The 23,014-nt window shown below is 42.0% G+C and overlaps 1 protein-coding gene across 2 annotated transcripts in view; it reads left to right on the top strand.

The window, feature by feature from the left end:
• Positions 1-23,014, top strand: part of NBAS (NBAS subunit of NRZ tethering complex) — a 300,840-nt gene that overhangs the window by 196,101 nt on the left and 81,725 nt on the right. For both annotated transcript variants that reach the window (XM_040992846.1, XM_040992845.1), the window contains exons 41-44: positions 6,317-6,546; positions 9,602-9,712; positions 19,192-19,442; positions 20,372-20,706. In XM_040992846.1, the coding sequence (XP_040848780.1) occupies positions 6,317-6,546; positions 9,602-9,712; positions 19,192-19,442; positions 20,372-20,706 (927 nt within the window). The remainder of the gene's footprint in view (positions 1-6,316; positions 6,547-9,601; positions 9,713-19,191; positions 19,443-20,371; positions 20,707-23,014) is intronic.

Here is a 23,014-nt window from a genome sequence, read left to right as displayed (position 1 = left end):
CTCTGCACGTGCCGTGGACCCCGCCCTCTGTAGTGTCTCAGTGACTGTTAATGGCCTGTGATCTGACGGGCTCATGTCCACCTCTGTGAGTCAGGCCAGTCTGGGGCCTCTGGTTTGCACTTGTGAGTCCTGAACCTCTTGGATTAGTAGGGTGGGGCACAGTCACTTTATTTTCACATACCCAGGCTGGCTGTCGAATGGCTCATTATTGGAGTCTTTTCAGCATCTTCTTCACATGAAGCAGCACTACTGGGTTTGGAATTAAACATGACAAACTCCTGATGAGTCGTCTTGAAAATTGAAATCAAAGTGGTTTCAATTTGTTGCCTACACATAATAGCACCCAGTGAGGCTTAGCTTTCACTCAGCTGTCAGTTCAGTTTGTTTTAATTCTACAATCGTTTCACATTTGCTTTTCCCACTGCCTGTAAATACGTGCCAAAAGAATGCTAACACAGGTATATTGCGTAGTTTGAATAAAAGGATTGATAGAATTTATGGCATTGCTTTTGATTCAAAGCCCACGCTTCCAGCAGAGCAGCACTCTCCTAAGGTATCCACAGAAGGCCCTGGGACTTGGCAGCTTTCTGAGCTGGTCTTTGGAGCAGCTGACCTCACCTGCTTTTGATTAAATGGTGACTGAAAAATGTCCACCTGGAGTCTGAGTTTTCTATTCTAGTGTTGATCATAATTAACTATTTTTTTTTTAAAGATTTGTTTATTTTTTTATTGGAAAGGCAGCTATACAGAGAGGAGGAAAGACAGAGAGGAAGATCTTTTGTCTGCTGATTTTCTCCCCAAGTGACTGCAGTGGCCAGAGCTGAGCCAATCGGAAGCCAGGAGCAAGAAACGTCTTCCAAGTTTCGCTTGTAGGTGCAGGATCCTAAGGCCTTGGGCCGTCCTTGACTGCTTTCCCAGGCCACAAGCAGGGAGCTGGATGGAAAGCGGGGCTGCCGGAATTAGAACTTGCACCCATGTGGGATCTGAGCACGTGCAAGACGAGGACTTTAGCTGCTAGGCTACTGTGCCGGGCCCATAATTAACTAGCTTTTATGCTTGAAAGATAGTGCACAAGTGACCAAATTGTTCCCATGGTGGAAATGGTGCACAATCCATGGTTAATGTTTGACGCTCTGTACATCCTGGTTTGGCTGGTGGACACACAATCTGCCTTTGGACTGCTGAAGCAGGTGTCCGAGAGCAGTTCCTGGCGCTGTTCACTTGCATCTTTCGTTAGTGACTATTGCAGATCTGTCTCCAAGTGGCTTTTTTTTTTTCTAGCATGCTTAAATAGTTTTCAGAGATGAATTCAGTTAAAATGGACACAGTCTCTTTAGTTTTATAGGCTAGGGAAGCAAACAGCAGGGATGACATTCAAAACTTTATGGTAGACTGTCCCTAAAATGTGTGTTTTGAATGCACTAATTGAAAATACTAAGGAGAAAATTACCTTAAGGAAGATAACAACCCTAGAGGGGAAAAACACCACCTGCTTAAAACTTTCCAAACAATATTACAAAGACATGGAAACAATTAAACCAAAATGGATACATTGCCTCTCTTGGCAAGCAATAGATTATGTCATTGAGCCTCCTATTGTCATGAATATTTATGCTTAGTGTAGTGTGTTCTTACAAGAACTTAGATTAGACTATATTCTTTAAGTCATATTTTATCTACCCCCTTGAAGACTACATAGATTTGTGTATGTGGGATTTTTTTTTTTTTTTGAGCCGGGGGAATAGGATAATTTAACTCTCAACCCATTCCCTTTTAAGCCCTTAATGGTGGTTGAATTTTTTTTTTAGCCTGTGATGTTTTTAAACATCACCATGAGTACTGAATGTGGGTGAGTGTGCAACCACCCATGTGTCCTTTGGAGATTTCTTTCAGGTGGAAAGCTTCAATGTTCTTGTGAAGCTTATCTGGGAAAGAGGGGAAGAGCAGTTTGGATGAACTCTGAGCAGCAGTTACAGGCCCAGCTGATAGGAGATGTGGAATATCCAGCTGAACGTGCAATGCTCAGGGAGACGGAGCAGCAGTATGGACTGAGCAACAACAGAGAGCTGCACAGTAGGATTGTTGGCTGAAGTCACAGCGGCAGGTGCCTCAAGGGTAGATTGGACATCTTTAACCAGGAGCAGAGGCTCTTGCATACTTCCCTCGGTTGATTTAAGGCCAAATGGAAGTCATGTGTGGAGTAAAATGAATGAGTGTATGAAGTACTTAGGGAATCAGAAGTGAGGAAAAAATACAGTAATAAGCTAAGAGGAAGAATTTTCACTGAAATATAAATTGAATATTGAAAGTAATCATAAGCAGTCAAGTTCCTTAAAGAAGAAATAAGTAGAAAGTAGTCGTGACAGTGAGAAGGAAACGATCTTGCAGCATGCTCCTGGCCTGCTGAAATTTCATCTGTTTGACGGCTCTGCACAGAGGAAACTGCTTTAATCTGGGAGATGAAAAGCTTGAAACTCAGGAGAAAAATTCTAGCCACCTAGGGCTTCGATGCCAATGCCTTTGTTTTCACACCATAACTAATTATTTTTTTCTGGGAAGCCTATGTGAGAAGTTGTCTCATCTCATTAGTATTATGTTTTACACAATAAATTTATAAGTTGAAATAGTGAAAAGTCTTCCTTTGTACTTAAGACATTTTGATAGCTTTTACACTTGTAGTCACTTACAGAACCATCACTGGAGAATTAATAAGATGACTGTGTTTACCAGAATTTTAAGTGGAAATGTGCTTTTGTCACAAAATTGCATACAAAATGGTATTCCTGGGACTGTCATTGTGCTGTAGCACGTTAAACTGCCACCTGCAATACTGGCATCCCAGAGGAATACTTGTTTGAGTCCTGGCTGCTCCACTTCTGATTCAGCTTCCTGCTCATGTGTCTGATATAGCAGCAGAAAGTGGCCGCAAAGCGCAGAGAGCTGTGCCCAGTTTTGAAGGACCCAGATGGAGTTCAATGTTCCCTCATTTAATCTGTTACAGCCCTGTATGTTGCAGCCATCTGGGGAATGAACCAGCAGCTGGCAGAGCTGACTTTCTCCTTCTGTGTATTCGTCTCTCTCTCTCTCTTTCTCTCTCTCTCTCTCTCACACACACACATAATTCTTTTTTTTTTCCTAAAAAATGAGTGCCTATAGCAGTAATGAATTGCAGCATTAAAATTTATCACTGAAAATTGATCTAATGCCAATTTTTTAAAGATTTGTTTGAAAGGTTGCATTAGAAGTAGAAACACACAGAGAGAGAGAGAGAGAGAGAGAGAGAGAGATGTTCATCCACAAGTTCACTCCTCAAGTGGCTGTTAGTCAGGGCTGGGTCAGCCGAAGGCCAGCAGCCAGAAGCTCTGTGTTAGTCGTCTGAGTAGGTTACAGGTTCTGAAGCGTTTACCCACTCTTTCCTTTGCTTGCTAGTTTCATTAGCAGCAAGCTGGACTGGAAGTAGATGAGAGAGAACTCAAGCACATGCTTTAGTGTGATATTGGCATTATAAAAAGTAGCTTAATCCACTATGCCACAATACCAGCCCCTGATGCCAAGTCTTATTTACATTTAGTGGGAGTCATGTTTCCATTGGGCTAGTCAAGAACTTTGTGATTTTAAGAGATAGTCCTTTTCATGCAACAACTAGAAAGGGATGGTTCTTGGCAAGCATTGTGCTTGGCATCATGTCTGCCACTCAACAGCGTAATAGTTGTGCAAGTTACTTAACACAGATGGTCCTAGGAGATGCCTGTCTTACAGGGTGCTCGGGACTTAGTGACACTCAGTAGACAGTGCCTGCAATGGGCCTCTCTCTTTGCAAAGGCTGACATACTAGCTTTTTGTCCCTAAATACTTCTAGGAAAGACGAATACATTTGAAGGTGAACAATAATTAAATAAAATTTATCTATAGCACATTTTGACAGTTTCTGCTTAATAAAGGAGAGGAAACTAATGTTTAAAGTCTGTGGGAATCTTTTGACTATAATGTGTTGGTCTAAAATTTGTATTTGTGAGGAAGCAAATCAGTTAGGAATATTAACTTAATTGAGGCTTAAGTGTGAGGAGCTGTAGAACTCCCTTCTTGCCACACCTGGAGAAAAGTACATGTATTTATTAATGACTGCATTCTGATACATTCATTGGATTTGAGTCTTAGAAAGATGATCATCCATCAAGTGCTGCTCCTCTACCAGGCACCCGAGACTGAGCTGCAGGAGGATTAAGAGGGACCCAGCTGCCCCCTGGGCGTCCCCTGCACTCCTCTTGTAGTTCTGTGTTGGTGCATCTGTTCAGGTGCCTTCAGTGAACTGCTAACTGCTTAATCTCAGGGATCCAAGAGGAGGTTGAGCTTGTTGATTCCTTTTATAGGGGAAAAAACTAGAGATACAAAGCAACTTGTTGCAAGTTGCACCTCTTCTAAGTGAGAGAGCTGGAATATAAAGTTCTGCTGACTTAAAAGCAAGTTCAATGTGAGCCCTTTTTACTGTACCTAATTTATACAAGAGATTCTCTTATGTTCTGGATCATCTTTTAAAGATTTTTTGTTTACTTCAATGGGATAGAGTTAGACACAGGAAGAGGGAGAAACAAAGGACAAAAACAAAGAGGTAAAAATCGTACATCTGCTGGTTTGTTTCCCAAATGCCCACAGATGCCAGAGGTGGAGCAGGCCAAACCTAGGAACACAGCGCTCAGTGTGGGATTACTGCGTGAGTGCTGGGGACCCGAGGCCATGACCCTCACTACTGCTCCTAAGGAGGCACTTAGGTGGAGGCTGTGCCAGAACTGGAGATGGGGCTCAGACCCGGGCTAGTGTTACATGGATGCAGGCTTTCAGATCAGCTTCTGAAGTCCTGTGCAAGTACCCAGCCCAGGAGACTCATGTCTGTGACTTTGGAGAGTAGAACTCAGTTTATGCATTAAACAAATTTAAAATAACCAAATCACATTAAGTATGAAAAATTGACTATTCTTCCAATCCACCTGCTGACAATTAGGGATTTCTTCAATTTTTTAAAATCAGTATTTTCATATTGTCCCTTAAAATGAAAGAGAATGTCAGGCTTGGTTTGGAAAATGGACTCAACATTGACATACGTCTACTTTGAAGTGACACCTGGTTGACTGTAATTAGGAGTGCGTTTCTGAGGACCAGTGGACAGTCTGGTTCCCCTTCAACCCAGCTTTCACAGATTAAATTATTATTTTTTTAGAGATTTATTTTATTTTTATTGGAAAGGCAGATATACAGAGGAAGATCTTCCGTCTGATGAATCACTCCCCAGGTGGCCGCAACAGCTGGAGCTGAGCCAATCTGAAGCCAGGAGCCTCTTCTGGGTCTCCCACGTGGGTGCAGGGTTCCAAAGCTTTGGGCCGTCCTCCACTGCTTTCCTGGGCCACAGGCAGGGAACCAGATGGGAAGTGGGGCTGCCGGGATTGGAACCAATGCCCATATGGGATCCCGTGCGTACAAGGCGAGGACCTTAACCACTGCTCCACTGCACTGGGCCCTCACAGATTAAATTATAAACTGCATTTTTTAGAAGTTACAAGTGATGGCATGAATACTATTCAAGTGTTATGCTCTTAGTTAAGTAGTTTCAGAACTATGGCTGGGCTGCTGTTAACTGTGTTGGCACTCAGATCGACTTTAATGTCAATAAATCGAGCCAATAAATCAATAAATCACATATTCTCTTTTCTGTCATCTGTTGGATTCTATTTTCATTTTCTCTTTAAATACTCTTAGTGTTACCAGAGATTCACGGAACACTATCTCATTGAGCTCCAAATAGAGCAGAGTAAAAATTGATTTAGTGCTTCCTCCTGGAACCGAAAGCATTTGTGATCTCAAGAACAGAGGTGGTTTCCCCCTAACTTATCCCTGGAGAAAGCACTTTTCCTTTGAGCTATTTAGCCATTTCTAGTGAGGGTATTGAGCTGTATCTTTCTTACTGAGAACACTTACGATAGTCTGGGAAAAATTTATCCAGAGGCAGTGATGATGAAAATTACTTCCAGGATGAGCTATTACGAATTATCTGGTTTTTAGTTAAGAATTCTGATGTAAGTTTATGGTAATTGAAAAAGCAGGAATATATTACTTGTCTAAAATGGATGATGGTTTTTAAATAGGTGGAAGAACAACAGAACAAGAGTCCAGAAACGTGGTTCTGAAATACTCTGTGTCCTGTTTGTGCTGTTCGGTGTGGGTGAAGCACCAGCCATGCAGATCATTAAAGGGCCAAGCAGTTGTCTCTGAACTGTGTGTCGGTGTAATTGTCATGAACTGTATGTTTCCCGTGTCTCTGCAGGCTGACCCCAGGGAGCTGATCAGGATGGTGACCAGGCATGTGACTCGACGTGAGCAGGACTCCTGGCCAGAGGAGCTTGTTTTGCTGACTAAGCAGTTACACTACTACAATGAGCGCCTCCTGGATTTCACCCAGGCTCAGCTCCTCCAGGGCCTGCGGAAGGGCGTGGATGTGCAGCGCTTCACCGCTGATGACCAGTATAAAAGGGAGACTATCCTTGGTCTGGCAGAGTAAGGGACACTTTCATCTCATAAGGGGTTGGCTCCACAATGTACGGGAACAAGCTGGGGTGTCAGCACCAGGCGTCACAGCCTTCCACAGGTTTATCTCCCATCATTGCCCTGCACAGGCTTTTGTCCTCTGTGCCCACTCACACTCAGTGTCTCTGAGTCTTTCTGTGAACCTGAAGGTTTAGATCAGAACTGAGATTTTTGTTGTTGTTTAAAGCTTCATGTGAGTCTAATAGTCAATACCAAGATCATGTTCCTAACGAGGGCTAGTAGGGTATAGTCACGAGTAGTAATTATTAAGCTTGTGACAGATTTATTCCTGCCTAAAAATACCACTTTTTGAAGTACAGGGCAGTTTAATTTCTTCAGAAGGTTAAAACTTAGTTTAACTGACTGATTTCTGCCAAGACAACCCAGTGCTGCGGCTTCAGGGGCCTTGACGTTCCTGGCCAGGCAGGAGCAGCTGTGTCGTCCCTCCTGCGTATCCCACGCTGCCTGCAACTTGGATTTCTTCTTCCTGTACATCATCTTTTTGTGAGATGACAGTCTAGTTCACGGCACAGTCAGTGGAAATGATTTTGAGGTCAAAAAAATCCCTTTTGGTTTAATACCGGTGTCTATTTTTTGTTTCCATAGACTAAACCAATTGAGAAATGCTTATACACTTAAGGGCAGGAAAAATGTGTTTGCTTCCAGTTGGTTGTTAAATAGAAACTTTTTGTTTTTTACTACCCAGTTGTTGAGTTTACCATAAGGAAAGAATTGTGTGAGATGCTGTGTCAACTTTGTTATAACCCTTTTAGAATCCTCAAAATAACTCTATATAACATAAAATGTCTCATCCCCTTTCATGATTGACAGAGCTGATGCCTGGGAGTGTTGAGTGGCGAGGGTCACGGCTGGTCTTAGCCTGGTGCTGTCACGTGTCCAAGTCAGCATTTCGTGGCAGCACCGCAGCCTTCTCTCCCAGGCTGCTGTGTTCTGAACGAAGTGTTGCCGTGCCGTTGCATTGAGCCTGCCAGCCTTTAAAGGTTAAACTGTGCCTGTCGTTCATGGCAGTCCCTTTCTCCTGGTAATGTCGTTTAAAATAGCAAAGATATTTCTTGATTGTGATAATAATATTTACCAGATTTTCAAGATTGTCGTTTAAATTGTTGAGCAAGTACCAATATAGTCATGGCACCCTTTGATAATTTTAGATTAACCTGTGATTCTTTCCTAAAAGAAGACGCTACAGGTTTATTGTAAAAATAGGGTGGGCATAGGGAGGTCAGAAGACAGGTAACAACAACCTGTAATTAGTCTAAATTAAGAAGAAATAGAAATATTTTTCTCTTCCCCTGTTTTCTGGAAGTTCATAATTCCAGATATTTTTGGGACCAGTTTGAAAGTCACCTTAAGAGATGGCTTAGTCCTCCCTGTGTACTTCTGGAAGATGTGTCTGAGTACCAGAAACTTACAAAGAGTCGCTCCAGGTCACACAGCCAGGAATGGAGTTGATTCCAATTCCAGCATGTGATTCCTTTGGAATTTCTGTGGTCCTTGGTACCATGTTGTGGTTTCTAAGAAGAGGGTTATTATATAGGATAAATAAGGTAAAACATGCCTTGTGTCATCAGTTACATTTTGTTAGAACTTTCGTCTTTATTTTTTAATTTCCAGTTATCTCGTGCTATTTGAAAGGTGTCCTGAAGGACAGATGCATACTTTGATAAATATGTAATAGACTCTTCTCTGCAATCTGTTTTTTGGAAAGTCTTTGCGTGTTTGCTTTTTTTTTTTTTTAATGCTCCAAAGCTTCTGTGCATTTTCTGCTTTGAGGATTTTGATTAAATAAGACTTTTGCATGTAAGAATACCCATTCCTACCACTCTGCAACTCTATCTTCACTTTGGTGGACGAGACCATTGTCATACTTACTGTATATTCATTTTAATCCCATTTTTTTGCAAGTGCGTCACATGTCTACATGTCTTAGCTAATACACTCTCAGAGTTTGGGAGGGGTAGCTTTGACGGGGTACCACATAGCTTGGTTGTTTTCCATCTTTATCAGGTGATAAATGTATCAGTATTTGTTGAACCTGTGGTTGTGCAAAGTCATAGAAAGAATGAGTGAGTAATATCTCCATCATGTGGAGGGGCTTTCATACTCCCAGTTGACCTGACTTCATTCATGATTTTTAACAACCTTAATGAATATTTTGTCTTTTTTGTTTGTAAACCACAAGCAAAGGTGGCATTTTGTATTTTTCAAGCTTGATGGGGTAAAAAAAACCCCATGAAACAAGCAAAAAGAAGACTATGTTGTGGGGAATGTATGGCAACATGACCTAAAGCATTTAGCATATGATGTTTTGCAGGAAATGTTTAATAACCTCTGACTAATGAAGAATGTAGATGCCATGGTTTCCTTAGGGTCAGCAGGTTCTCTGCAGCACTACTCAGTAAGACTAAACTTTATTTCTACATTTGTGATTTTGCCTGTTTTTTTCAAGCAACAGTTTCATGAGTCTTGCAGTTGGCCGTAGCGTAAGTCCTCCAGACCATTTTATTGGACTCTTGGAGATGCTCAGGTTGTCCAGTGTGCCACTGCCATTTCCTGGACTCTGGGTAGGCCTGCTCTCAGTGCTGCACAGTCTCCCTTGCAGATGGTAGAGTCTAGGCCAGAGTTTGCTTAAACTGAACACTATCGGTGTTTTGAACAGGTATTTTTTTGTTTTGACAAGCCTGCCTTGTGTGTTGACATGTGTGTATTGGCTTTGGTCACTACGTGCCGACAAGGATTCTCCCTTGTCCCCTAGCTGCAATGCAGTGCTTCCAGACACTGTCAGGTGTCTCTGAGGGAGGCTGACCTAGCCAGTCCTCAATGAGTAGCAGTGCACCACTGTAAACAGGGGCACTCGCATTCCTTGGAAGTTCTTCTCCTGAGTCACTGTCAGAAGTCTCCTGAGCACACTGACCCGCTAGCAGCAGAGAGCCACCCTAACGAGCATGTGTTTGCTGAATAAGGAACTGTGTTTCTCTTTTTACCCTTTCTGTGCGGATGATTGAAGAACCCTTGAGGAAAACGTCTACAGTATTGCACTTTCTCTGGCTCAGCGATACGGTGTCTCCCACTGGGAAGTTTTTATGACCCATTTGGAGTTCCTGTTTACCGACAGCGGGTAAGCACATTGTTTGTGTCCAAGTTTCTTTCCATGTCTTTCAGGATAGTATCTTGGTAAGTCCTTGCCTGACGTCTTCAGTACATGGTTCGGTGAGTCCAGCGTTCCTTTGGAATGTCAGCATCCCAGGTCAGAGGGCCAGTTCCAGTCTGGGCTGCTTCAGTCTCAGCTCCCTGCTGATGTGCCTGGGAAACAGCAGATGCTGAAGAAAAGCTGGGGCTCCAGACACGGTGTCTGACGGATTTGCAGCTCCTGACTGCAGTGTCACAGGTTCAGCTGTTACGTGAGTTTGGGAATGAAGCAGCAGGAGGGAGATAGATCTCAGCCTCTCTGTCTCTGTCACTCTGTCTTTCAAATTAATACACACACACACACACGCACACACACATCTGTCTTCATTATACCAATGTTCTAACAATGGCATGTTAGTATTTGTTTTCTTGTAATAACAGCATGAAGTTACCTACTGTACTCTTACTTCCTGTTTTCATTCGATTTGGCACAGTGCTGACACTGGGGTTGCGGTGGTGAGTACAGCAGACTTCCTGGCAGGCAGTGGTTGGAGATGAGTGAAAATGCAAAATGACCTAAGCCAACGAGAAACTAAAATTGTAGCAAGAACTATCTGAAAAAGAGCATTGTTAGGGGATTTGTCAAAATTAAAAATGGCTTTCCAAAAGAAAGTAACACATCAGCTGAGGCATAAATCAAGTCAGAGTGAATTAAGTACTAGGACGGGGCATCTTTGTTGGAGGTGGACGCAGCGGTAAATGCAGGGGGCCCTGGATGACGAGGCTGATGAGCTGAGGCTCTCACAAGGGTCTGTGCGTGTGAGCCCTGGGAGTTTCAGTTGCATGTGAGAGTTGAGTGAGGACTAGGGACATCTTAGCAAGAAGGCTTGTTTTCCCCGTAAGAGTACAAGAAGGCTATTAGAACATTTTGGTAAAAGATAAGAAGATGACAGCCACATTTAATTTTGTTAAGATCAGTGTGGCTGCTGTGCTGAGGAAAGATATCTGGAACTCTACTAGATATAAGTAGATCGTAATAGGAGTTATTATAGTAACAAACTACTTGGTATTGCTGTAACTTGGAGTAAGGTTTTAAAAATATAGGAGAGAATGTATTTCGCATCTGTTAAAAAGGTGTAATAGATAGTAGTTAACATTGATTAATAAGGATAAACTAAATATGGAGCAAATGAAAGGGGAGGTGTTAAGAACCTTCAGGGCCTGGTGCTGTAGCCTAGTGACTAAAGTCCTTGCCTTGCATGTGTCAGGATCCCACATGGGCGCAAATTCTAATCCCGGTGGCCCTGCCCGCCTCCCGCAGCTCCTTGAAAGCCTTGGGACCCTGCACCCGTGTGGGAGATTCGGAAGTGACTCCGGACTCCTGGCTTTGGATGAATGAGTCAGTAGATGAAAGATCTTCCTCTTTGTCTCTCCTCTCTGTATATCTGACTTTGTAATAAAAATATATAAATCTTAAAAAGAAAATAATCGCCTTCAGATTTGGCTTCGTGCAGCTATTAGATGTGAGATGAGGAGATGGGTCAGATCAAGGGGACTGGAAAAAAAGCCCAGGAAAGTGGGGCCAAGAGGAAAGGACAGGTGGGGGATGCATGATAAGGATCAGAAATTCAGAGAAGAAGAGGAAGCTTACTTCAGGAAACAGTGTAGACTAAGAAAGGCGGCAAGACTTGAGACAGAACTTGGAGACTTTGTATCTTTTATTTGCACAGGAAGACTGTTAGGGAAACACAAACTGAAGCAAGTTTGAGAGCAGGGCAGGGAGAGCAGGGATCCATGCAGGGAGGCCCGGAAAGGAAGAGCAGGACGGGGGCATGTGGTGCATCTTAAATTCTAACTCACTTCCTTAACATTTATTTTAACATCTATGCTTTAATTATTTACCAAATGGCCTCGTAAATTGTGTTACTCATGGTAATAAATATGTCAGCATTGTTGAAGCCCAGTAACACATTCAAATTGAAATATCCTAAGAAATGCATATTTTCCTTGTTAAAAGTTGTGGCATTTAACTACATACCCTTTCTCTGTGATTGAATATTACATAAAAGGATGCTGTATCTGTACAAACAGGATGCTTCATTGGTCTCTGAATGCCTTATACATTATCAGGTGACTGTGGAGTTACAGGCAGGGCTGTGGTTGACTTCTTACCATACCTGATGGCCATGTGATTATGCAGATGCAGAGCAAGACAAAAGCGGGCAGTCATTACCTCCTGGCACCCTTACTCTTGAGTGACAGAGTGCTTAATACTGATTTATCTAGTCATGTCTGCTGTTACCTGTTCTTCATTCAAAGACTGCAGTTAGCCTTACCATAATCCAACTCGGTAACGAATATACTGGAAACTAGCTTTGGTACTGCAGTAGAACTTGCCCACCTCTGATTACTTGAGTGAGCACCCCTGCTGTGTTAATAGGAGATAGGATGTTTACTTGGAGAGTTTGTTCTGCTGTTCCTTTTTGAGGGCCAGGCTGCCTGGACTCTGGTATCTTCCGGTCTCAAATTCTAATCAGTCAGGTATTGAGTGGGTGCTTTTTGTTGGGTGACAGAGAACACTATGCTGCCTTCTTGAGTGACTTCTCCTTTAGCGTCCTCTCCTTCATCCATGCAGGGGCGGAGCTGCCTTGATCAGGAGATTCTGAATATGCTGTACTGTGTATCACAGTTAGTTGCATATTCACTGGTAGAATTCTTTCTTCTGATCTCAGAGACAAGGATGGAAAAGGGATGAGTAAACTATAGTACACTGCCTTTGTGTGCAGACACAGAGCTTGTGCCTGAAGACTGCTGTTGCTCCCCTTGTTAGGTTTGTGTCCATATTGCCATGTTTTAGACAATTTTTAACTCTAGTCTTCTCGCCCAGCTCCTCCTCCATAATCAGAACCATGGCTCATTTGGGGCATTAATGTGGGAATAGTTAGCATGAATTAAGTGTATTAAATGAATAAAATGTAATAGATTGGCAGTGTTAAAAAATTTTGACATCCATGCATACAAAATGTCTTCCAAAGGTCACGGAAATGAGCAGTATTGTGGCCTAGTTAGTCAGTTCAGCCACTGTCTGGTGCCAGTGTTGGCTTGTGTCCTGATCTAGGTCATTGCTGAAGCTTCTGGAAAGCAGCAGCTGGTGGTCCAGGTGGCTGAGCATGCACCGTCTGTGGGAGGCTCAACAGACACTCTTGGCTTCTGACATTGGCCCAGCCCCAGCTGCTGCCATTAAGTAAACTAGTGGATGGAAATACTCTGTTTGTCTCTTTCCAGTCTTTTGTTTGAAAGTTATATTTTCAAACAAATACGCTTGTCTTCCATGAAGCATTTTCATTGAAAAGTTTTTCCTCCTAAAATATTCATGGATTTCAAAAATTTGTAAGACTCAAAAGTATCTTATAATTCCATTTTCCACTTACCTTTTAAAATACACTGGTCACACTCAGGTAAGATTGAGCCATAAATTTGGTTTTCTTCCTGTTTTTGGTCTAAGAAAATTTAATTGGGACCAAGATTTTGATTATGCATCAGGAGAAACTTATCAGTGCTAATCATTGGCGAAAGCTCCTGACTACCAGTACCAAATTGGAAGCTATTAATTCCGTGTCTTCTCAGCTTTCATGTTTATGTTGTGGCTTTTAAGGCCACTTTCTTCCTTCGACTCAAGTTCCTCTGACAGTTGTACCAAGCGTAACAAGGAGGTGTGGTTTGGCCTGTTTACATTCAGTAGAACGTGCTTGGGCTTTGTATGCGATGACCGTGATTCTGTCTGTAGCGTGTTCTCACTACGCAAGGTGTTTTGTGCTTGTGTATTTTTCCTTCTGCAAAATGACCATCCATTCTTACCCTTTTTTGCAAAAGTGTAGTTGAAGAGATTTATATAAAATACTTGATATGTAGTAGGTGTTCAAAAAAAAAAATTAGCCACTGTTGATAACTGAGGAAGCTGCCTAAATTTGTAGAACCCATCCTCTGTCTTCTGGCCATCGGCATGGCCCATCTGAGTTCTGAGGTCAGTGTGGGTATCACTTGTATGCTTCTTCAGTGTTACATGAAGTACTTAGCACATAGTATGTGTTTAATACATGATGCTGATTATTGTTTCTGTACTATGGTGTCTCCTCACATAATTTTGACCAATGATATAATACTAAAAGGCCATATAAACTAGTCAGATGGACATTTTGTGGGACATTGACCAGCTTGTGGGAGATACAGCTGTCCATAGGGACAAGATGAAGAGCGGTCATCTGGCCGTCAGCCTCGCTGCTCTGTCAGCACCATCACACATTCCAGAAAGGAACTCACCTAACCTAAGTGTCACAATGAACAAACTTGCAGAAACTCTCAAGACAGTTTCAAAAGATAAATTCCATTCTTTAGTTGCAAAGACACTTGGGTCTGTGTGTTTGCAGAAATCAAAAACGCTGTATTGATTTTGACCACGTTTACCTTGAGTAATCACTTGTTCAGCTCTCACTTGGTGTCCCACATGCCATCTGCCTGTTCTGGGTCACCCTGCTGCTGTCTGTGGGAAGTGCCCTGTGTTGATACCCTCAGGCAGGGCTCGTGGTAGTTGAGAGGGTCGGCTTTTCTCTTGCATGGTGCTCAGCAGTGAAGGCTCACTGCGGTAATGGCCCTTCCTTTGGGCTCACAGATCTTCCTTCTTTTGAAATGAGTCTTTGGAGGAAACGCCTGCTGCATCTGAACTGTACTCGACAAAATTTCAGCTTAAAAATAGCAACTGTATTGCTTTATCATAGAGGCAGAGAACTGAACCAGAATGACCCAGGCTGGAGTCGTCTGCACAGTTACCTGCATAATTTTTGTCTGAACCTAGCTTCCTTCAGGCCTGCCTGGCCTTTGGAGAGCATTCTTAGGGGGCTGAGTGGGTTAAGCGTGCAGGCAGGTTGTTTGTATGTTTCCTTCGCAGCCCCCTGGCTTTCTGCTCAGCCTATCTCTTAAGTCCTTTTGCCCTCTCTCCTTTCCCTCCTCTTATGCCTCTTCCCTGGGCCTCTCAGTCAACTAAGGGAATTATCGTATCACTCTTTATCATAGATTAAGTAAAGAAAATGTACTACTTTTTTTTTAAATGAAAGATTTATTTACCTTTATTGGAAGGCGGATATAAAGAGAGGAGATACAGAGAATTCTTCCATCAGCTGGTTCACTCCCTAAGTGGTCGCATGGTTGGAGCTGAACCTATCTGAAGCCAGGAGCCAAGAGCTTCTTCGAAGGTTTGTTATGTGGGTGCAGGGTCCCAAGATCCTGGGCTGTCCTTGACCGCTATCCCAGGCCACAGGCTGGATGGGAAGTAGAGCAGGTGGGGACACAAACTGACACCCACATGCATGCATGCAAGGAAAGGATTTAGCCACTAGCCTGCCATGTTGTGCTCAGAAAATGTATTTCAATAAATTTGTTTTCTTATACAAAATAAGTCCTTTAAATACATGCTGTTCCTGAATCACATTTTTGGGGTGATTGGCAACTGAAAGCTGTTACAGAACACTTTAATCATGGGATTAATACTATTAAATTATGCCTTGTGTATTGAGTAAGAGTAAAGCCAGCTTCTTCCTGTAGTTAATTTCCAGAAGTTAAATATGCACTGCATTTTTAACATGCTTGGTAGCTAAAGCTTAGTTCAGAAAAAGCACTTAAACTGTTTTAAGGGTAGTTGTTAATTTGACTAATGTGAAGTCCATAATAATTTCATGTTATTTCTTCTTACTTTCTTAAATTTCAGTATTTCAGAATTGTTTTCCAAGCAAAGTTTCATTTCTTGTTCTAAGATGTAACAGTTTCTTTTAGTGGAAACTATTAGAATGGATTATTGATTACTAGCATAAAAATATCTTTGCACATGGTAATTTACTGGAAGGAGAGGCTTGGGTATTTATCATATGCAGTGAAGGTATTCCAGTATCTGTCTTGACAAGGTAATTAAGTGAAATTGCACATCAGGAAAACTGAATTGTAGGCAGAGGAGAAAATGTGGGTGGGCAAGGGCAAAAGTTGTGTTGATTGAGAAAGATGATATTCAGAATCAAGGCAAACTTTGATGAACTCCATCCACTGTTATGATTCAGTCACTGTCCACTATGTGGACGAGTCCATAATAAATAGTGTTTATCAGGGGTTAGGAGTGAGGTGTTGACAGAACTCTTTCAGATGATTGCTGTTAGGAGAGAGAACTAATAACCACATAACAGAAAAGAATGCTGTTTTTTGAAGAGGTTTGTTAGTATGGGTTCTTGCCCTGCAGGGATCAGGAGTTCCTCTGTAATGTGAGAGTGAAGGAGCATGTTGAATCCAGACCGATCTGAATGCTTGTTCTGGAGCAAGTCACTCAACCCCCCTCTATGAAGGGCGGTTTTTCATCTCTAAGTTAATAATGATCCAGCCTTAACTTACTTAGCATTGTAATTAGCATAGCACATTCTAGTTTAACCTCATCTAAAATAATAATAATATAAAAAATACAAATCTGTCTTCCTACCTGTAAATTTTTGTCATTAAAAATCATCTTAACAGAGTCAACCCAACTTTTCACCTTGTCACCATATTGTTTTCAAGGTTCATTTTGCAAATTATGAGGGATGTCAGAAATTCTATGAGTCACTTTCCTATACTATCAAATGTATAGTTTTTTTTTTTAGCAGATTTGATTACATATTAAATAACGAGGTATTGCAGAATATTTTCTTGCTAAGTACCCCTTACAGTCACTGTTGCTTGTAGATGTCTTGTGCTTTCATGGTCCACATGATTTTTGCTTCATTGTGTTCTACCGTACTGGACCCAAGGCGGGATTTGCTGTTTCCTTTTTCCCTAAGTCTCCCATTATCATTGAATTGTACTTCTGAAATCAAAGCTTATGGTGACTTCACTTTCATTTGGAATATAAGTGTGTGCTCACTCTCATCCCATACTTTTATTCTGAGCTATTACTGAACTCCTGAGTATTTACAACTCAGGTTTTCCAACCTGGCTGTGACTTCTATGCTATAAATCTTCTCATCTGATCTAGTGCTAGGTGTGGTGTCAGGTGCATAGAGGAAGCTTGATTTTTTACTTAATTTTTAAAAAAGTTTTATTTATTTTTTTATTAGAAAGTCAGGTATACAGAGAAAAAGAGAGACAGAGAGAAAGATCTTCTGTCCAGTGATTCACTCTCCAAGTGGCCTCAATGGCCAGAGCTGAGCTGATGCAAAGCCTGGAGCCTCTTCTAGGTTTCCATGCAGGTACAGAGTCCCAAGGCTTTCGGCTATCCTTGAATGCTTTCCTGTCGCGCCCACGCTCCTATCAACCCGCAATAAGAGGCAGACGCGAGTGAAGTCTTCCGCGGTAGTCTTTATTGTGCACACCAAGATGATGAAGAGGAAGGCCCCGACCCAGCTCGTGCTCTCGCTCTTATCGGGGATGGCTCCGCCCAAGTGGCAGCTTATTGGTGAGCCTCTAGACCACGTGCCAATCCTGCAGTTTGGATAGGGCAAGAGGCCTGTGCACGCGCTGATCACACCGCTGTTCACACGTCAGCCCTCAGCGCATGCGCAAGCGCCTGCGCAATACTCTCCAATGTATGTGACAGGAGCTACTCCTGCTGACATGTTTATTTCCGCCAGGCGCCATCTTTAGGCCACCGCGTGTGGCAATCAACATCACCGCGTGTGGCAATCAACACTTTCCCAGATCACACGCAGGAAGCTGGATGAGAAGAGGGGCTGTCAGAACAGAAACTGGTGCCCATATGGGATGCCGACACTTGTAAGGCGATGACTTTAGCCACTAAGCAGTTGTAGCGGGTGTTGAGTGTTTATCTCTATTCCAAGGCCAGTGTGTGATACAAAGAAGCTGTACTTTGATATATATGGCATCAAGCAACATAGAGTATAGAAGACAGATAAGATAATAAATAGTTAACCTGTGTTGTTAATATTTGTTGAAATGAAATCCAACATATGCTAATTGTTCAGAGGAATCACAAGGAAAATTTTGTAGATTGGGAACATAATTACAAAGAGGGATATTTTTATTATTATCTAAACTCTGTCTTAATGGAAAAATAAGGTTTTTCCTGAAGTTAAAGCGAAAAGATTTTTTAAAAAATTAACTTGGTATCAAAGATCTTCCATCCACTGGTTCGCTCTCCAAGTGGCCAGAGCCAATTTGAAGTGAGGAGCCAGGGGCTTCTTCCGGTTCTCCCATGTGGTTGCAGAATCCTGAGGCTTTGGGCCATCCTCTACTAGTTTTGCAGGCCACCACCAGGGAACTTGATGGGAAGTGGAGCAGCTGGGACATGAACAATCACCCATATGGGATCCCAGTGTGAGTAAGGCCGGGATTTAGCCACTGAGCTATTACTAGGCCTGAGAGTATTCATTTTTTATTCCAAGTATTACCACATTCTCAGAAGTTTTAAAGCACTGTCAGCAATATCTGTCTACACAAACCAAAAGCATATATATTTTGGCATTTTCTGACATGATAGTTTTGCTAAATAGCACATCATACTTCAGAGGAATAACATTAAAATAACAGGAACCCATCTTTGGTGCGTCCAGAGGTCTTACTTCCTGTTCCCAGAGATTTCTTACTGTTGCTCTGAGAGCTCTAGAAGCTGGGCATTTCTTTCAGTGTGTGTGTGTATGTGTGTGTGTTGGGGGGCCTGGCTGTCTCTGAAAATTGCACCATAGGGCACTCCTGCTGTAGGGGGCACCTGAGTTTAACTAAACCACAGATGGTTCTGTCCAGGAAGCACAGAAAAAAAATTAACACCTTTTTTCCACCTTTATAACACATAAATTAATTAAGCACGCTAGTTAACTTTTAATGACTTTCAAAAGTGCTATTATGAAGATGTCTAAGTTGTGATGAAGATGTTAAGATGCATGCTTCATGTTTTATTAAAGTTGCATCATGAAAGATAATACAAGTGAAAGTGTAATTTTTTTTCCTTTCCTGTCTTATTTAGCACAGGTTGAAATTTAAGACTGTTGAATGTCAATTCAAGATCCTTGGTTGTAAAGTTTAGGCCTAAAATTTTGTGCTTTTTTTCCTTCTCCATTTCCTGAATTCCTGATATAATAAGGTGGCTTGTATTTCTGTAAAGGAGTACACATTTTAAGTTTCTCTTGTGACATGAACACATGACTTGTGATGGGAGTAGATAATCTGGCTTCATTTCCCAGCTGAGAATCATCAGGCAGCTCTGCCAGCTGCAGGAATGCCTGCTTCACCCACTGCAGACCTGTGTGACTCAGGGAGATTGTGTGGTGCTACTGTGGACTCCTGACATACCTTGTTGCCCTTTGGACAAGCTGAGAATGGGGGATTTCTTTGGTTGAGTAAGAAGGGACCTTTAAGAAATATCCTTTTGTATTTGGCTTATAACTCCTCTCTTGCTAATCAAGGGAATACATATTAGTGAAGTTTTTTTCCTCTTAATTTCAGTTTGTCCACAGTAGAAATTGAAGAGCGAGCCCAAGCCCTTCATCTCTTTGAGACTTTAAAGACGGATCCTGAAAGCTTTCACAAGCGCATGGTCAAGTACATTTACCCCACTATTGGTGGCTTTGACCACGAAAGGCTGCTCTATTATTTCACACTGCTCGAAAATTGTGCCTGTGCAGATTTTGAGAAATCAGCCATCAAACCAGAAACCCACATTCGACTCTTGAAGAAATTTAAAGTGGTTGCATCAGGTATAATGATCATTTCTTCACTCAAACTCTTTTTAACTCTAGGATTTGATAATCTATGTATAATCATGCACATGAATTGTGACACTAAAGTTGAGGTAAATTGACTTTAGTTGTTGTTGGGAAGTATGTCTTAGCAAATGTAAGAAAACTGTTGAAAGGTGCTCAGTGCCATATGGTAGACCTGGTACTAAAAATCCAGTGTTTTAGACTCCTGCCTTGAACACTGTCTCCCTGTTCCCTTGTTATATTTGTATTATTTTATATCAATGCCATGTTAATTATATTAAAATATGAGGTGCACATACACATATGTATCTGAGAAGGCTTTGTAGTAGACTGTTTGGCAAAATTTCCTATCATTGTTATCACATGTGTTTAAAAAACTTCAAGGAGAATGTGAGTTAAGAGCCCATGTATCAATCTTTAAAATGTTATCTTTATACCATAGCTAAGAAATTAAATACTTTAATATAAAATCTTCATGATACTCTAATATACAAGATACTTTCAAATCTGTGTTCATTTGATTTTAACAACTGAAAAGTTATTTCATTTCACTAGTTGGTTACTAAATAATCAAATTAGACCCTGGACTAGATAGAGTGGAGTCACATTCATTCCCATCATTCACAAAGCTGTTGACAAACCAGACAAGTAACAAATTGATGCCATGCAGTTTGGTGAAAGCATTGTATGAGGAAAATGCAGTTGTTTAGAGGAGAAATTATACAGCTGAGTAAGGTTCAGGTTGGAAGTAGGACTCAGTTATTTTGATCTGTTGCACTGATAGCCTACACTGTCCAATCCCACCGAGGCATAGATCTGCTCAGTCCGACGAAGTGTAGGCTATGTGTGTGTGTGCGCGCACACCTGAAGGTTCACGCTGGGATGCCTCTGACCTGTTGTATCTGTTCTATTCTTTCTAACAGGTCTTGACTACAGAAAGCTGACAGATGAAGACATGAGTCCCCTTGAAGCCTTAGAGCCAGTTCTTTCAAGCCAAAACATCTTATCTATTTCCAAACTTGTTCCCAAAATCCCTGGAAAGGATGGCCGGATGCTGTCCTCCAGCTCACTGTACACCATCTGGTTGCAGAAGCTGTTCTGGACTGGAGACGCTCACCTCATTAAGCAGGTCCCAGAGTCCTCACCGGAGTGGCTTCACGCCTACGACGTGTGCAGGAAGTACTTTGATCGACTCCTTCCGGCCGACCTCATTACCGTTGTGGATGCGATGACGTTTTCTCCTAGAGCTGTGACCAAGGTAACCAAAAGATTGTTTAGAATAAATTTAACACTTTGAAGGAACCAAAATCGCTTTTCAGTTCTGTAGGTTTTGTTTTTATTTGCTATCTTGAAATGGAAACCACTTGTAATTACATGCTTAGCTTTATTTTTTCCAAGTATGTATGATTTTTTATATGATTTTTATTTTGAAAATCTGTTTCCTCTATTATAGATTTACAGATGATCCAAATCAGTCATGTGCTGCTTCATTATTTTTAAAGACTGTATTAATTTATTTGGAAGGCAGAGTGGAGGAGGAGGAGAGAAAAAAAGGCAAAGACGGATGTTTCTGTCACCTCATTGTCTTCCCACGATCACAGTGGCTGGGGCACCCGAATGCCAGCGTGGGTGTCAGGGACCCGGGTGTTTGCACCATTCTATGCTGCTTTCCCAGACAGCTTAGCAAGCATGTGTTTTGGAAACCAAGCAGCTAGGATTCCAGTCGGTGCATCTGTTAGAAATGCAGGTGTTAAAAGCTCAACCCACTGCAAGCAGAACTGACCCTGGGCATACTGCTTTTAATTTGGTGCTAGTTTTTCATACGTTGGTGATTTATGGTGAACTCACCATCCTTTTCTGCTTAGTTTCCTGTGTGAAGAGTCTCTAGTGCCAGTCCTGATACCTTACATCCAGAATCCAGGCTAACACATGAGGTGTGATTAAACAGCCCTCAGAAATGTGGGCATGAACATTGTCCAGCATAGCACTTGGTGATGTGCTCATCCCCGGGAATGCGTGGCCCATGTTCCTGTCTGCTGTGTGCTTGGGTCTCAGTCCTCTGCTTTGACTCCATCTGAATCCTAACCCCTCAGCCAGATTTCTCTGCATGGGCCTCTGGGCCCAGAAAAATCCCTGTGGGTTTTGTCTGGCCTGCCGAGTTCTGTGGCCATGGGAAATTCCTTGCTGTCTTCTCTTGCGTGTATTTGCTGCTTTCTTCCCCAAATCACTGAGTACCCAGCTTTGCACCTCAAGCATTTAAATTCCACTTGATCTACAGATAGTTTGAAGCTTGGCACAGGGAAAGGTTCAGACATTTGTGGAGAATACTGCTTGTAAGCAATTCAGCAGATTGATAATTATGGTTATCTAAGAGCTTCCTTACTTTTTGTTTTAATTCAGATAATTTAATGATTTAGTTTTAAATTTTAAAAACACTGCTATAACAAGGAGGTGATACCATTTTTGCGATGTCTAAGGGAGAAAATAAGGGTGATTTTAAAGGAACATTTTGATGTATTTGAATAGAGCATCAAGTTGCACCAATATGTGGACTCTGCCCCTGCCGCTTGTCAGCTGTGTGGTTTGGCCTCAGCAGTCTCTGCTGTTCATCTGTCTCCCTGTGGCAGGGGATGTGGCCAAGTCATCTTCAAGTGGATTCTACCATCACGCCAGCTCCATAGAAGAGAAGACAGGTTTAGCCAAGTGAGGCTGATAATACAGGAATCACCATTTGGACTCAAGGAATTTTATCCATGGTCTTCTCTCTGAGCCCTTGAGCTGAGTTACTTCCCAGAAAGCATAAAAAAGAAATAGCTGGAATCATGGGGCCTGGAGCCAGTTTGGAAATGGAGAGAGGGAGCAGGTTGACCCAGAGTTCCAGCTTGTTCTGGGCTGTTTACAAGCAGGGCTGAGTCTAAATGAAGAAAGCCATGCTGAGGCTGACAACCCATGGGAAGGGACCGAGCCTGAGCTGGGTCTGTGAACTCACTGAAGGCCTACCAAGAGGTCAGCCAGGAAGGGGAGGAGTTTTCCTTCTGTGTCAGTTCCCAGCCCTACCCCAGGCTGAAGGGCGTTTTCAATATTTAAGTGAGGGCAGACAGAATTAGTCAGGGCTATATATTGAAGTTATCCTACAGATGTAGCTTTCCAACAGCAACTACATATTTTAAATTTAGTAATTGGACATAGAGTTCACTCAAGGTTTTTTTTTTTTTGCTATAATTTATGATTTTTACAATCAGGTTATTTTGAAGTATAGCATAACCACATGAACTTAGGTTCTTAATTTTATGCTTTTAATTTGTTCACCACCTGTTGGAAAATATGTGCCACGTTGTGCATATGTGTTTAGTTTTCAGATGAAAAGATGCATAGATGACCCGGTAATGATTCAGTCAGTTCATTTCTGAATTGCTGCTTTGAACTCTTAATGATATAATCCAAGCATAATACCTTAACCTGATACTTCAAGATGCTGGTCCCAATCTTATATCTTTAGTCCAGATACAATATATCTTTCTCATTTTATTAATTGACACATTCTTAATTTTCCATTCAGAAAGGAA

The sequence above is a fragment of the Ochotona curzoniae genome, unplaced genomic scaffold, assembly GCF_017591425.1.
Source record: "Ochotona curzoniae isolate NIBS_2020 unplaced genomic scaffold, NIBS_Ocur_1.0 contig_883, whole genome shotgun sequence".
Taxonomy (NCBI): domain Eukaryota; kingdom Metazoa; phylum Chordata; class Mammalia; order Lagomorpha; family Ochotonidae; genus Ochotona; species Ochotona curzoniae.
This window is presented reverse-complemented; position numbering and strand designations above follow the sequence as displayed.